The sequence below is a fragment of the Fistularia commersonii genome, chromosome 13 (genome assembly GCF_037954325.1).
Source record: "Fistularia commersonii isolate RoL2024-O1a breed Wild chromosome 13, RoL_Fcom_v1.0, whole genome shotgun sequence".
NCBI lineage: Eukaryota > Metazoa > Chordata > Actinopteri > Syngnathiformes > Fistulariidae > Fistularia > Fistularia commersonii.
In genome coordinates this window covers 16,814,895-16,830,068 of record NC_141296.1, presented here as the reverse complement: position 1 = coordinate 16,830,068, position 15,174 = coordinate 16,814,895, and the positions used below count along the sequence as shown (strand labels likewise).

The 15,174-nt window shown below is 50.3% G+C and overlaps 1 protein-coding gene across 1 annotated transcript; it reads left to right on the top strand.

Moving 5' to 3' along the window:
- Positions 1 to 6,562: 6,562 nt before the first annotated feature.
- On the top strand, positions 6,563 to 10,227 carry egr1 (early growth response 1). The gene is made up of 2 exons (XM_086158434.1): positions 6,563 to 7,302; positions 8,078 to 10,227. Exons 1-2 carry the CDS (start codon positions 7,092 to 7,094, stop codon positions 9,403 to 9,405), a joined length of 1,539 nt encoding a protein of 512 aa, XP_086014560.1. The 5' UTR covers positions 6,563 to 7,091; the 3' UTR covers positions 9,406 to 10,227.
- The last annotated feature ends 4,947 nt before the right edge of the window (positions 10,228 to 15,174 follow it).

Sequence of the window (15,174 nt, the reverse complement as noted above, 5' to 3'; positions counted from 1 at the left end):
CGTAAATCCATCGCGGCCCAGACCGCGCGGTCAAATTACGGCGGACTTTCCCAGCCGGCGAGACTTAATCTCGGCTTAATCTACAGAAATGACAAAGAATGGTAATCCTTAGATTTTTTTTTTCTGAAGAACGAGCATTCAATGGTTTTCACCGGGGCCACCGAGGGCCTGCCGGAGTGTCGGGAGGGGGGCGGGTCCAGTCTGTCTTTTAGAAAAGCTCAAGATCAACGCAGCTATTATTATCAGGGCCGGTTAAATGTTTAATTGAGACCTCTCAGCGGGTCAGCTGTTATGCCAAATGATTGAAGTCACCCATTTCCAATTTGTTTTTTTTTTTTCCCCATACAGATCGGCGATGTATCAAAAGGATCTTGAAATCGGATATTCTGGGATATTCTTCCCGTCACATGTGGAAAATCAACATTGTGCCGGAATCACGATGCTATTCCATCTCCATATTCGCCGTTCTCTTCTTAACCGACCCTCCCTCACATTTATTCTTATCTCCAAGAGCCCCCAGGGCCAAGTAGCGCCTATTGCAGGAATCTAACCCATCGAGTTGACTGCCTGCGCGGGTTGATACGATACGCTCGCAGGGGATTGTAGATTGGCCGCGTGTATCTCGGCATCAGGTCGGCCAAGCCGGAAACCGATTGAATCTGCCCCTTTGAGTTCGCGTCGGCCCATCAGTCCGTCTGTACAGCAGGCGTAATGCTTCGGTCCCAACCCTTCATTTGTGCCAGCATTTCAACGCGGCGCCGTCACCTCAAATTGACCCGAGAACGTGGAATATGTGACGGCACGGCAAATTGCCGGCGCAGCCCCGAGATGCCAGACGTCCGCTAAGAAATTCCCAATTTAACTGTAACTTCTGAACCGACCCTCATCGGCCAAAGATTGCGCCCTACAAAACAAAAGTCGCAACAGCTTGAAACAATTCTCCGCATCTTGTAAATTGTAAAAAAGAAAACCCCGCACACGTCGAATGTTCAATAAACCTTGCTTTCACTGGAATCGGCATCTTGGAGCAAAAAGAGGGGAAAGGAAACCTTAGGAAAAGGCGGCTACGAACAACGGGACGGAGCTAAATGTAACGCCGCTCGACAAACTGAGACGCGGGCGGGAAACCGGCTGCCGTGGAAACCACAGATCGATGCGAAGAGGTATCAGTCAATTAAAGTGTAGGGTCGTGAGATAATAATACAGCAGCGAGCCTGAGCACAGCGGAGCGACGTCGTGGGATCGGCAGCGAGGTCAGCAAGCTGCTTAATTATGACTTACAAATTATAGTGAGAATGCACGAAATATGATACCCGGGTCACTGCGAGAAGGCCGCCGGTTCGATTGCGACCGCGGGGCCTTTCTCGCGTGGGCTTCCTCCCAAAGTCCAAAAACAGGAAGGAGCTTCATCGGACGGTCTGACGCCCTCAAGCTCCTCACGACAACACGGGTGGAATAAATGAATTTGAGAAAAACGAACCCATTCGTTCAATCCCTAAGTGTTGCTTCCGTACACTGCGAGTTGACACCACTGTACGGTGTCCATATATTTTATATTCTTTATTGTTACTTTATATTTCATATTTCATCTGACTTTTTGTACATTTATCAACCGCCTTTGCTGAAGTATCCACTTCCTGCTGTGTGTGAATTAAAGTTCCCCGCCGTGGAATGATTATAGGGATATTCTACTCTATAAAATTTTACAGAGCTTTAATGGAAAGTCTTCTACATGTATATTTAATACTATTACTATGAGTAGTAGTATTGTTATTATTATTACTACTTCGTCTCCTCCCTCAGCTTCTACCGGCGAATCCACCTTTTCCTTCTCAACCTTATTCTTTGTTTCCTCCTCACTCGCTTCATATCCTCTCTCAGGACGTTTAGAAATCTTCTCTCTGTTCTCCCTCTAGACCTGCAATTTCTTCGAATATATTCACTCTCGCTCCTCGGTCCACGACCCAACCGTCTCAGTGTGTGTTTATGGCAATTTTTGCCCAGTCTTCCAGAAGCGCGTTAATGAGGTCACACACTGGTGTTGGACGAGAAGGCCAGTCACTCGTCTGACTGACGATAATAATAACTACAATTGTAGCTATCATTATTATTATTTTTATTAACAACAACAATAATAATAATAATAATAACCCATTATTATTGTTGTTAATAATAATAGCTATAATTGTAGTTATTATTATCGTTACTATTCTAGTGTTATTAACTGTATTATTATTATTGTTATTATTATTATTATTATTATGTCACAGGTTTTTGCTTAGAAAATCTTTGTTGGTACAAATGATGTCAAATGACATTTTTTCACAAGACCTTGTGGATCTTATTTTGAAAAACAACTCTTTCCGCCTTCGCCTCACTGTCGCATCATTTCACACATCAGCTACCACAAGCTAGCCAGAAACAAAAGTCAGCAGAGAGCTTTTTTGGGAGGAAATGAGCAAATGATGAGACCGCGTGAGCATCGCAGACTGCCAGCAAAAGGAAAGCGGCATTTAAAAGATTCCTACCCAAGTTACGGGTTCATCGCGGCAGGTGATACACCAGCTCTGCACGCGCTGTGCATTAGTTGCACTGAATGCTAATTATTGTAATTGCCAAATATAAAGTGTAATCGTTGGATTCAGATTCAATACGGGGAACTGACGAGAGTTTTTATTATAATTTGAGCACCCGGTCTGTAACGTTTCTTGCATCTAACTAGTCCCTGGTATAAAAAAGGTCGGGAACCGCCGGTATAAAGAGTCATCCCTATAAATACAGGCTTTTATTGTCTATGTTTTGCGAGATGAAAATCCTTAACGTGACAAAAGTGTCTTCTGACAGCCTCGCCGGTTTGCCGTCGGTGCACAGTGAATGTGACAACCGCCGCATGTCGCGGGGAAGCCCCCTTTCCGCGCCCGCCGCCGATGACTCATCCGAAGCGAAAAGGTCAGGGGTCAGGTCTTTTGTCGCGAGCATCAAAAAAACACGACGGGGGGGCTCGGTGAGTCACCTAACTCGGGGGGGGAAACTCAGGGGTCGGTTTTGGTGGGCTTTGTTTAGTGTTTTGTCTAACTGTCACCTCCCACGTTCGGCGGGCGGCAAACAGGCAGATAAGCAGATAGAGAAGCTATTCGATGCCAGGCCTCTTTGCGATACATTCGCCAATCCAGCGCCGCCGCCGCCGCCGCCTCGGGGAAGGAGATACCTGCGGCTTCTCCGCAGAGCCGGCAGATGTGTTTCAAAAACATCACCGGTGCTCCCGCAAGTCAGCACCTACGGTAAAAGTAAACGTGTTAAAAGGGCTTAATCATACGTCGTTCATGCACGGCCGGCATTCCGGTGCGCAGATTCCTCTGAACGCGGCACAAAAATGTCTGGCAGCTCCGGAGCGGCGACAGGTGGTGTTCTGTAATCTTGTGCATTGTGCTGTAATGGGCGGCGTCGGGTTTCAATAAAGGAGCCGGATTTTGTGATGTAACCGGAGCGCCGAGTCGAGTTGTCAAGCGTTTGAACATTAAGTGGCGGATATCTCCATCGATGGCAGCTCCCGTGCTCCCGCTGGATGCATTTGGCTTTTCCTTCATGTCAATTACTCCCTTTTTTTTTTTTTGAGGGGACTGCGTTACACTGTCGTCCCCTTCACCATTTGTGACACATTTTATCCCTTTTATGCCACTTCACGTTTTCCCCCGGAACATTTTACTCCGCGCCGGAAAAGGTCAGACTCCAGGCTCCTGCTGGCGTGATTTTTAAAGGCTGGGTGAAAAGTGACATTTATCAAATACCCACCCTGTTATGTTTTCAGCGTGTGACTACAGGCTAAGATCCAGCCTGTCAATCTGCACATACGTTGCACGAAGGCCTCGGCGTCGCTCCCGGCCGTGAGGCCACGCTACGCAGGCCGCCGTATATCCCATATATCATTGCGTGCAACTGGCGCCTTTTTTAGCGTGCACCTTGCGGCGTAGGTGGAAGACACCTGTGCGCTAATCGGGAAGCAATACGCCGGCGTGTTTTGTCGGCGTGCTGAAAAAAAGGAGGAGGCGCGGCGACGAGGGAGTGTCGGTCTGCCCATCTCGTCTCCCGAAGTGAGGTAATCTGCTGACAAACAGTTGCGAGAAGCTTGCTATTTGCTCCCACGTGCATATTTACGGAGCGATTATGCTCTCTATCTGTTCTGACTCTCACTCCGTTTCCGCCTTCTCGGTTTTTTTTTTTCTCTCAGCCTGGGAGATTTGCATTTCTCTTCCACTTCTTTGTTTTTAAGTCTTTTTTTGGCTCCGGTATCAACTTTCCCTGTCTTTTTTTTTTTTTTTTCTTTCTTTCTCCGTGGCAGATTGTGGCACGATTAAATATTAACCAGCGAGCGTGCATGTTTATGTTTGTGCGAGCAGGGGTGTGGTGGCTGTGTAGGTAATGGGAGAGCTTTTCTTTTTCCGGCGGGTTGGCAGCGCTTTGGAGTTTCATCAGGCGAGGACTCCTCCGGCTGGTTTTGTGTGGGCAGCGATGGGGGAACACAGAGACGAGCGTGAACCAGCTGACTGTATCACACACAATCATGCTGGACGGAACACATGCTACATTTCCTGCACACACACACACACACACGCATTCTCTCACACTCTTGCACACAGGCTAATTCTCAGTTCTCCTTTCCTCACTGCTACAGCATTTGGCTTCCACCCCCCTTCATGCATCAGGGTGAAGGGAGGCCCAAACAACCGCTGTGAACTGTTTATCATCTTTATTACTTTATTGCTTTTCCAAGAGTTCTCCCTAACCTGATTTTATTACATTGTCATCAGATGATGAGTTCTTTCATCTGCTCTCTCCGCTCTTTCTTCTTTGCTTTGCCTCAAATATATTGACCTTGGTAGCTGATGTATAACTGTGGCGATGGAGGCAGACACAAGTTTGGTTTCATCACCTCGCCAGATAGATACAATCACATTTTTAGCCACCATCGTCATGTCCCGTATTGTTTTGGTCTTTTTTTCTCGCCCCGGCCCGGGGACCGAGTACTACTCATACTACTGGAAAACACAATGTAAACTTGAGTTTTAAGTGCGCGTGAGCGCTGAGGGGGCGGCTTCCTCCAAAAATACAACACAATAGCGCCCGAAAGTTATTAGATTTCATCTTGTATATGTATTTCACTGTGCGAATAAACAACATTCTGCGGCTGCAGTCGCTACTTCAGGCTTATTTGGATTTTGCGAGGGAGCCTCCGCTCCGGATCATCCATAATATATGACGGATTTTTTTTTTTTTTTGCCATCACTCTAATGGGGATAAACACAGAGCATTGCCAGAGGCTGAATGGGAAATGCCTCAGAGAGAATTCAATTCAAAGAGACGACCGCAAACCCATTCACCCATCCATCCATCCATCCATCCATCTAGAAATGGATATCTATATCGTCCTCCTCCACGAGACTCTTATTACATCACGAGGCCACTCGGAGATCTGGACCACCGTGACCCGTGTCGTTACCCTCGGGAAAGGTTCACGGTGATCCAGATCCACGAGCGCCGTCGTGATATGATTGTCGTTACACTTTGCAAAGGGCGATTAGACGAACGACATTTTAAGCGTAGATGGTTTTGCTCGAGCTCTCTCCTGCACGCGTACGGTCTTTCCCCCTCTCTCAGCGGCCCGGCGATGGTTCTTGTGGCATATCGAAGCAGTCAGCAGCAAGGGAGACACATTGATTCCCCGTCACCGTTTACCAAGGAGCACTGGCACAGGGGCATCCTGGCAGCTGTGCACGGCCTTGTGAATACACCGACCCACACACACACACACACACACACACACACACACACACACACCCATGATGAGCTGAGGAGGCAACTCTCCTGCATCCGGGACAGTGATGTGGAGGTCACCTGCGTGAACTTACCACCGCGTGTCAGGGTGGAAACATGCAGCCATATTAAACTTTGTCAATCAGTGCTCGAATCTGCCTCCTTCATCCTGACACACTTTGATTCTGAGCAAGACCTCGTGTTTTTATCTTTTTATTTATCTTTTTTTTTTTTTTTTTGCATAAACTCTCCCCTCCCAGCTCCGCGCGCCGTCTGGCCGACATTAGTTACTGTCAGTCCCGGTCATGATTTGCACTCCAGCCGCTTCTCTCTGCCAAAGCAGCGCCTCCGGAAGTCCCAAATAAGGGCATGGAAACGGAGCCCCACCGGAATCGCTCCTTATGTAGTCACGACCTTATAAGGCACGGCGGAGCCGGGTCTTTCCGGCGGCGCGGGCTGCTGCACAGATGGGAAATCCAAATAAAAAAATAAAAAAAAAATCGTCAAATCTACCGGGGCGAGCGGGAGAGAGCGAGAGAAATACGCGGAGACGCATCGATTCGGGAAGAGCCGCGTTGTCTGCGCGATTTACAGCCGGAGCTTAATATAAAGTCTCCGTTCCTCGCTTCTCCCCCGGGCCGGCGTCATGTGTCCTCCACCGCAGTGCCTAAATATGGGCTTCCTCCGCTCCATATATGGACATCTACGTCACGACAAGAGGGTATATAACGAGCGGGAAACCTTTCGGCTCAGAGAGAGCCCCGAGAGCCCACAGAGAGACAGACAGCACCCACTGACCGAGACACATCCCACCCAAAGCATTCAAGTCATTTGAAAAACAATATCCATCCAAGAGGGTCAGAACCCGATTGGGAGGGGGGGGGAAAAAGTCATTTTAATAATTGCAGAAAAAAACAAAGAAAGAGGAAAAAAAAAAAAAAAATCAAGATCAATCTGTTGATTCATTCTAAGGGAATGAATGTGAAGGAGTCTTTTGTTTTTTTCTAAAAAAAAAAAAAAAGAAAAAAACAGACAAGAGGATCGTTTCGCTGAAAGACGGGGACGACGGGACCCGAGTGGAGCACCCACGGCACCCACGGAGCGCGGCAGAAGGCAGGCAGTCTGCAGCGGCGAGCTGCGCTTCGCCCCCCTCCGCACGCCGGGCGACCTGACTCCCGCCGCCCGCGAGGCTCCGCCAGCCTCCCCGCCGCCGCCGCCGCCGCCGCCGCCGCTCAGCCCGCCGCCCCCGCGGAGCTCCAGCCCTGCGCCGCCAGCAGAGGATGGCAGCGGCCAAGACCGAGATGATCCTCCCGGCCCTGCAGATCTCCGAGCCTCTCAGCTTCCCTCACTCCCCCATGGATAACTACCCCAAGCTGGAGGAGGTGATGATGCTCAACTCCGCGGGGACCCCCTTCCTCACGGCCTCCGCGCCCGAAGGCGCCGGCTTCGGCTCCGGGGAGCCCGGGGAGCAGTACGACCACCTGGCTGGAGGTGAGACGTGGACGCGCGCTTGATTGCAACTTCTACATTTCTCTGTGCCACGCACGTACATGCACGTTCGCTGGGAGAGAGTCGAAATAAGCATGCCAGGAGCAGAAATAAGTGAACTTTTTCGCACGATCGTGCTTATTATCGTTTAACTTTGAACGGTGGCCGGGTGGTCGCTCCTCGCCTTTGGCGTCTGGGATCTCCATCCAAAAATGGTACCTGGTGCGTTCACACGGTCAGCCCGGCTCTTTGCTGCTTAGGGAAAAATAACGAATGAATCGGGGAAATAAACGTGTCACTTCACCCGTAGCACAGATTGCCGCTCGGCTCTGACAGGCTTCTTGACAACCCTACAGCCGAATTCAAATTGCATTCCTAAAACCAGCTGAACTGCAGTTTCAGTAATCAATTGCCTCTGGCGTGATGGGCTTGGAGTATGTGTGTGTGTGTGTGTGTGTGTGTGTGTGTGTGTGTGTGTGTGTGTGTGTGTGTGTGTGTGTGTGTGTGTGCGCGCGCGCGTGTCAGTGCAAAGCAGGGAGGCAGAGAGATTGAAGGAAGGATTTAGCAGTCGTTACACGGGAAAGTTGTAACTCAGAGCGGGGAAGATGCTGGCTGACCCTTTGTTTTGGAAGAGATCGTCCCAAAGACGGAGGGTGTTTCTGGGGAAAGGGTTGTCAATATTGCCACCTCACTGTTCCAGAGCAGGGAGGGGATGCGCGCTACGGGACCCTCCCGACCGAAAGTTGAAATCCCTGACCCTCCTGTCTTCTCCCGTCAGACACGTTACCCGATATCCCCTTCAACTGTGAGAAGTCGGCGGCGGAGCAGACCTACCCCGCCCAGAGGTTGCCCCCGCTTTCCTACACCGGCCGATTCACTCTGGAACCGGCCACCACCTGCAGCAACAGCCTCTGGGCGGAGCCAATCCTGGGCCTGTTCACCGGTCTCATGGGCAACATTCCTTCCGGCTCCGGCTCTTCCTCGGCGGCCTCGCAGACCGCCTCGTCGTCGTCCTCCTCGTCCGTGCCGTCCTCCTCGTCGTCTCAGAGCTCCTCGTCGTCGACCTCCTCCTCGTCTCAGAGCTCCTCGATCCACCACGGCGAGCCCAACCCCATCTACTCGGCCGCGCCGACCTACTCCGGCTCCGGCTCCGACATCTTCCCGGAACAGGGCCAGGCTTTCCCCGGCTCCTCGGGGGCGGCGCAGTACCCTCCGCCCGCCTACCCCAACGGCAAAACCTGCGGCGGCAGCTTCCCCGTGCCCATGATCCCCGACTACCTCTTCCCTCAGCAGCAGGGAGAGATCAGCCTGGTGCCCCCCGACCAAAAGCCCTTCCAGAGCCAGTCCAGCCAACCGTCCCTCACCCCTTTGTCCACCATCAAGGCCTTCGCCACGCAGACGGGCTCCCAGGACTTAAAAAGCGTCTACCAGTCTCAGCTGATCAAGCCCAGCCGCATGCGCAAGTACCCGACCCGGCCGAGCAAGACCCCGCCGCACGAGAGGCCGTACGCCTGCCCCGTGGAGACGTGCGACCGCCGGTTCTCGCGCTCCGACGAACTGACCCGTCACATCCGCATCCACACCGGCCAGAAGCCCTTCCAGTGTCGCATCTGCATGCGCAACTTCAGCCGTAGCGACCACCTGACGACGCACATCCGCACCCACACGGGCGAGAAGCCCTTCGCCTGCGAGATCTGCGGCCGCAAGTTCGCCCGCAGCGACGAAAGGAAGAGGCACACCAAGATCCACCTGAGGCAGAAGGACAAGAAGTCGGAGAAGGCCGGAGCCGTGGCGGTTTCCGCCGCGCCGGCGTCGTCGGCCTCGCCCGCCTCGAGCTACCCGTCTCCCATCACCTCGTACCCTTCTCCGGTGTCTTCTTATCCCTCTCCCGTCACCTCCTGCTACTCCTCGCCCCTTCACACTTCCTACCCGTCGCCGTCGGTGGCCACCACCTACCCGTCGGCGTCAATGTCCAGCACCTTTCAGTCCCAGATAGCCTCCTCCTTCCCCTCGTCGGTCGCCTCCAACATCTACAGCTCGCCGATCCCCACCCCGTTGCCGGACATGCAGTCCACCGTCTCCCCGAGGACGATCGAGATCTGCTAAAGAGGGAAGACCGAAACCGCGCCTCTCCTCCTTCCTTTAGGGGAACTAAATCGGCTTCGAAAGACTCGTCGTGTTTTTTTCCCTCCCCTCCAAACAGCACTTTTCTGACTGCTCCCGCTGCAGAATCTCCAGATTTACCTACGGGAGAGAGCGAGACAAAAAAAAAAAACAAAACAAAAAACGACACGCGTCAAGCGCTCGGCAAAGACGATAGACGATGAAAAGGGGGATTTTTTTTTTTTTTTTTTTTTTTTTTTCATTCCGTCTCCGTAAAAAAAAACACACGCAGCACTTCAAATGCATAAAGGACCGAGCGGGGAGGAACCCCGCAGTGACGGGTCTCGGCTCTTGGGTACACCAGCCCGAGACACAGATAGGGAGAAGATTGCCGGCAGTTCCCGAGCTCAGACGCGTTCATCCTTGCAGGCAAGAAGACGGTTCAAAAGACATTGGGTGATATACATAAGCTACCAATATATGTATATTGTACATGTGCCATGTTTCGTTTTCATCATCCTTTGGTACCATCGATGTGAAAAAAAAAATGATTCGCATTGTATTATTTGAAGTGAGCAGGGCCATATTTTCTACATACTTTCTCTATTATGTAGTGATGATGCTGTGATATGTTTTTTTGACATTGTTGGAGAAGAAAAAAAAGCACTTAAGTATTCAAAGCATGAGCAAGAGTGGTGTTGAGTTCTGTTTGTAAATATCATCCACTGGTACTCTCTCTTTCTCTCTTTCTCACATGTGACATATCGCTCCGTTATATGGAAAAATTGAGAAAAGTAAAAAAAAAAGTAAAAAAAAAAAAAAAAACTCAAAACAAGATAAACGCTCCTGTTTTTTTGGTGCCTTTTTTTGTGAAGCCTCGCTGACGTCGTGACTCGGCCGCGCTCGACAGAGAGGAAGAGGGAGAGAGAGAGGATGCACTGCATCTCGCCTTAAGGGTTGAGGGAATATTTTTGTTACAGAATGTAAGTTGTACCTGGAGGGGGGGAGGGGGGGGGGGGGTCGAGATATGAAGGCGCCGCTTCGTTTGGTTAGAATGTAAGCAAAAAAAAAACAAAACAAACAAACAAACAAACAAAAAAAAAAAAAAAAAAAAAGGAGAACAATTTTAAAGTCTATTTTTGTAAAAACCTAAGTGTAAATATCCACATCTTCAAGAGCCGGAATGTTGAAGTTACCTACTGAGTAGGCATGGGATCCTTTTGTATGTTATATACATGCAGTCCATTATTTTGTGGTTTATCTTTAATTTTGTATTTGTGTTTGTTAAAACAAGTGACTGTTTCTGGCTTCTAAACACATTGAATGCGCTTAACTGCCAGTGGGATATTTGGTGTACAAGATATCCTCCCAGAAATGAAATATAAATAAAAATATAAATATATGTATATTTTGTTCTTAAACTTTATTGCTCGGCCGGTTCCCGAGCGGCGGCGGCGGCCGTACGCGGAGCGGATACCCCCACCCACGCCCCATCTTCACGGGAAAGCGGCGTCTAATCTTAAAAAAAAAAAAGAGAGAAAAAAAAGATTTTTTTCGCCCGGCGTGATCTCACGGAGACTCTTCGGCTGAACCCCGCGTTGACGATAACGCAGACGTACGACTCCCATGCCTATAAACACAGAAGATGAGTAACTCTTATCGAGATCCATCGTGCTCTTGAAGATGCTCGGCTTATCAAGAATTCCATTTCCTTTTAACGTCCCTCTGATGCTCGGGCCGCCGGCGACGAGCGCGCGGCGACACGGCCATTCGACGTTTTGGAAATAGATCCCGGTTATGATGTAAACACGGAGGAAAAAAAAACAGGGGAATATCAACGGTCACCGGATAAATCGGTCACTCGGCAACCGCCATCTTCACGGTTGGCCATCACCTCACAGCCGCCGCGGCCAATCGGCTTCCTCCGTCCAACCTTCTCCTCTGCATCCTTCAACATCTCCTCCTCTATTCCGACCTCAGCATCCTTCCACCGCAACGTGCGCGTCCAAACCAACCCGGCTTTTTCTCCAGAACATCTAACATGTGTTAGACCAGAAGTTGTTGCATCGGCGCAGCAGACCATCCAGCCTCTGGGGGTTAAACAGTCGCCAGTTTTTGGGTTTCCCACGAATATAATAACAGCTTTGTCGCGCCGTCATTATTCCTCTGCCAGTGGTTCTCAGACAAAGACTTCTTGCTACCTATTTCGGTATGAAAATAAAAATTCTTTTTTTTTTTTTTTTGTATAAAAGAAAGAAAAAAAAACTGTAGAAAAGAGCCCTCCAAAGCTTTTCTGTCTGAGCTCGGGTAATTTTAGCGTTGTGAAATGGACTCACTGAAATACTCACAAATGCAAACACAGCTAAAATAGAAAGCAGGAAAACAAGTACAAGAGCGATGGAGGAAAAAGGGAAAATAATTAAGATAATTGGTCTCCTGATCCCAAATTGACTTTCCAAACCGGGTCTGATGCGTGTTTGTATCGGTTGCGCGCGGTCTTCGTGCAGCAACGGGCCACGTGCACGCACACGCTCGTGCGGGACGCGCACAGACAACAGGCTCCTGCTAATGCGGTTGTTTTTTTTTTGTTTTTTTTTTTCGGTTGTGTGTCCGCACCGGTGTCTCAGCGTGTAATTTAAAGAAATCTGCCGTGTTGGCAGTCTCCGCTCTTTACCTGCTCTCCTTAGTTAAAGCTCACCAGACACCACCTGTGTGTGCACGAATGTGTGTGTGTGTGTGTGTGTGTGTGTGTGTGTCAGTTGGGGAGATCGGGGCACAGAGCGATGTTAGAAAACGCCCAAAAAGTAAATGATTTGCGTGTGTGTGTGTGTGTGTTGGTGATGAGATGCCTGCTTTATTGGATTAAATCTCCATCAGTGCTGCTCTTCGATAAATGACACACACACACACACAAATCAGCACTGTGGTAGATCTCTATGCTGAATTAATTCATCTTGATGTTTAAATAATGAGGCTCTTAACTAAGAAGCACATCCAGCATCTGTGGACAAATCTGAGTCCTCCCTGTGTGGCTGCGAATCCTTCGATGTGTCATTTCCTGCCATTGTTTACGGAATCATTTTGGTTTCTGGACACAAATCAAAAAGCCGTTCGGCAGCTTTTGCATGGAGACCTTCTCATACTAGGCTTTTAGGAAACTCAAAGTGAAAACCGCAGGGTTTTTTTTCTTGTGTAAGGAGACCATATTTCAACCGGCACCGGTTACGGGAGGGCGGGGGGGGGTCGGACCGAGGCCGGAGACTGTCACGGTCGGCTTGCGAAACGCGAGAGCGACGGACGGTCAACGTCTCTCAAAGCGCGAGGCAAAAACAGAAAACGGTGTCACCCGGTATTTCTCCCAGCTCTGATTCGAGGCTCTTCCTCGGATATCAAAGCGGGCCGGCGGGGGCCCCCGTTGCGTTTCGGGGCTCGCGGAGAAGCACGAGAGAGAGTCGAGAGTACAGTCGCGTCGTGGCTTCGCTCTGTTGTAACCCACGGCGGAGCCACCTCGTGCCCCCAAACGGCTCCCGCTTCAAGAGCGGCGCCTTTGTTCAAAAATGTATTTGTTCTCTTATTCTTTTTGGGAACTGTGTAAAACAAAAAAGGATGAATGGCAAAAAGCGCCGTTCTCTCTCTCTCTCGCTCGCTCGCTCCGCCGCCCGTCCCGTCCCACCGACGCTCCGTCTCTACCTCGCTCTCCTTCTCCGGCTGCGCATATTTTGCCGGAGATGCTAATGATGTCCCCCCTCTGTATTCTGATGCAAGGTCTGTCTACACTTTTCCCTTTCATCCACATACAAATGTGCTCTTATTGCCTCTTCGCCCTCGGGCCTTTTAAGATGCCTTTTTGAAATATGCCGTTTGATAAGCACATCATTGGCCAAATCCCCGCAGTGATTAGAGCTCTCTTTAATGTGCGCGAGTTAGAGTGGGAACGAGAAGGGGTGGGTTCGGGTCGGGGGGCCCCGGGCCCGCTCGCCGCTCGACATCCCCCCCCCCCCCCTCCGGTTCGCTCGGGACGACCCGGAACGGACGTTCGGCCCGGTCTTTCGTCCTTCGTCTCCTCGCGGAAATTAAACACGGGGAGGGGATCGGCGTCGCGGGGAGAAGGTACCGTACCAGAACGTGACGAGGGGACGGCTCTCTGATGTCTTCTAAAGACGCTCCGTTGATCTCGCGTTCAGAGAGATTTCTTTTTTTTTTTTTTAAATCGAGCCAATAGGGAACGCCGAGACGGTCGTCGCGTCGCTCCCGCCCGTTCCGCCTCTTACTCTCGGCACCTGTTGAGCCTTCCGGGATAAGCGGGTTATATTTAAACTTCTTGATTTCCCGCCCACTCGCAGTCACATTTCAGGTGGATTGCAACATTTGCTCAGGTGCGGCGGCGTTCAGGAAAAAAAAATTCACGCTCGGAGAAACGCCGACCCTGACGAACGCCAGTCGGTCGACGGTAGAGTTTTTCCGGCCGAAACGCATTCGACAAATACAGCCCGCTTACTGACCCGCTTTTCCGATCCGCCTGCCGTGTTAAAATGTGAACCCGCGCGCGTGTGTGTGTGTTCGCCGTGCACCCGCTCCCAAAAACACAGAAGATGCGAGAGCAGCCGCAACTCACGCGTATCTTTGAAATTATTCGTGGCACTCAAAAGGGATTTTTTGACATATCACTTCCACAATAATCTACAGGTGTCCTGGCAACTTTAGCTCGACTTAATAAGCGATGCTCATTTGAAGTACGCGGCTTTGAACGAAACAACAAAACGGCGCATGCTTAAGTACCTCCAAATATGACACCCCTTCAACTCGGCATCAAGTGCACTACAGCTTTACAAAAGGCACCTGGGTGGCTCTGAAATGCAAACAAGCCCCTTAAAAGTCTTTATGTGTCAAGGCTAGTAAGTGGGCTCGAGTTGTTTTCTTTCCCGTCTCCGAGTCTGACAGTCACATGCAATCCCTGAGCAAGGTCTCTCTCAGGGGGGCTGCGGGGGGGCGGGGGGGGGAAGAAATGCAGTCCCCCCTGCGAGAGACGTGTCATAGGGGTGCACCGTAGGCGACGCGTCAATCCCGAACCCCAAAATACTTCACGCGGTGCTTTTTTATTGCGTTGCGTCGTCATCGTTGATTTATTTCTTAGCAAATATGTTTCGGAGCTCGTTATCTCTCCGTGTGGATTTCATCGGCAAACTTATGGCTCCAAAATGACCTGTTTTGTGACCTCGGATTTGACGGTCGGAAGGGGAAAAATGAAACGGCTAGACGGTCAGAGCTGAAATGAAATAATACTTTTAATATTCATAAATTCAGAACCTTTGCACGTCCTTATCGCGATGCGTCGGATCTGCAAATCCCCGTTCCTCCTCCTCCCTCCCTCCAGATGTGCCCCGCGGTGACTTCACCACCTGTCATTCAAGCAGCGTGAGCCAGGTGTCTGATCTGACGCCGCAGCCACCTTTCCCGAGAGGCATCGCGCACACACACACACACACACACTCACACACAATCACAGTTCTGTAAACGCACTGGTTTTTCCACAGTACATCAGCACTAATCACAACTTAATCTTTCCCAGTTCATTTTGTCCGTGCACTGTCAAATATAATCTCTGACCCGCCCCGTGGAACGGCCTGATGCGGAATAATGTAATCTGTCGTCAAAGGGAAGCTTTAGCTGCAAAACTGAAAACCAAAAAAAAAAAAAAAAAACACCGATTCTGGGCCAGAGATGGAAACGGGACAGCGGAGGAAGAAGAAACACTTTTACGTTGCAGCATCA

Coding starts and splice junctions, on each gene's coding strand:
- egr1 (XM_086158434.1), top strand. CDS start 7,092: ATGGCAGCGGCCAAGACCGAGATGATCCTCCCGGCCCTGCAGATCTCC. Junction 7,303..8,077: donor GTACGACCACCTGGCTGGAG/GTGAGACGTGGA, acceptor TTCTCCCGTCAG/ACACGTTACCCGATATCCCC.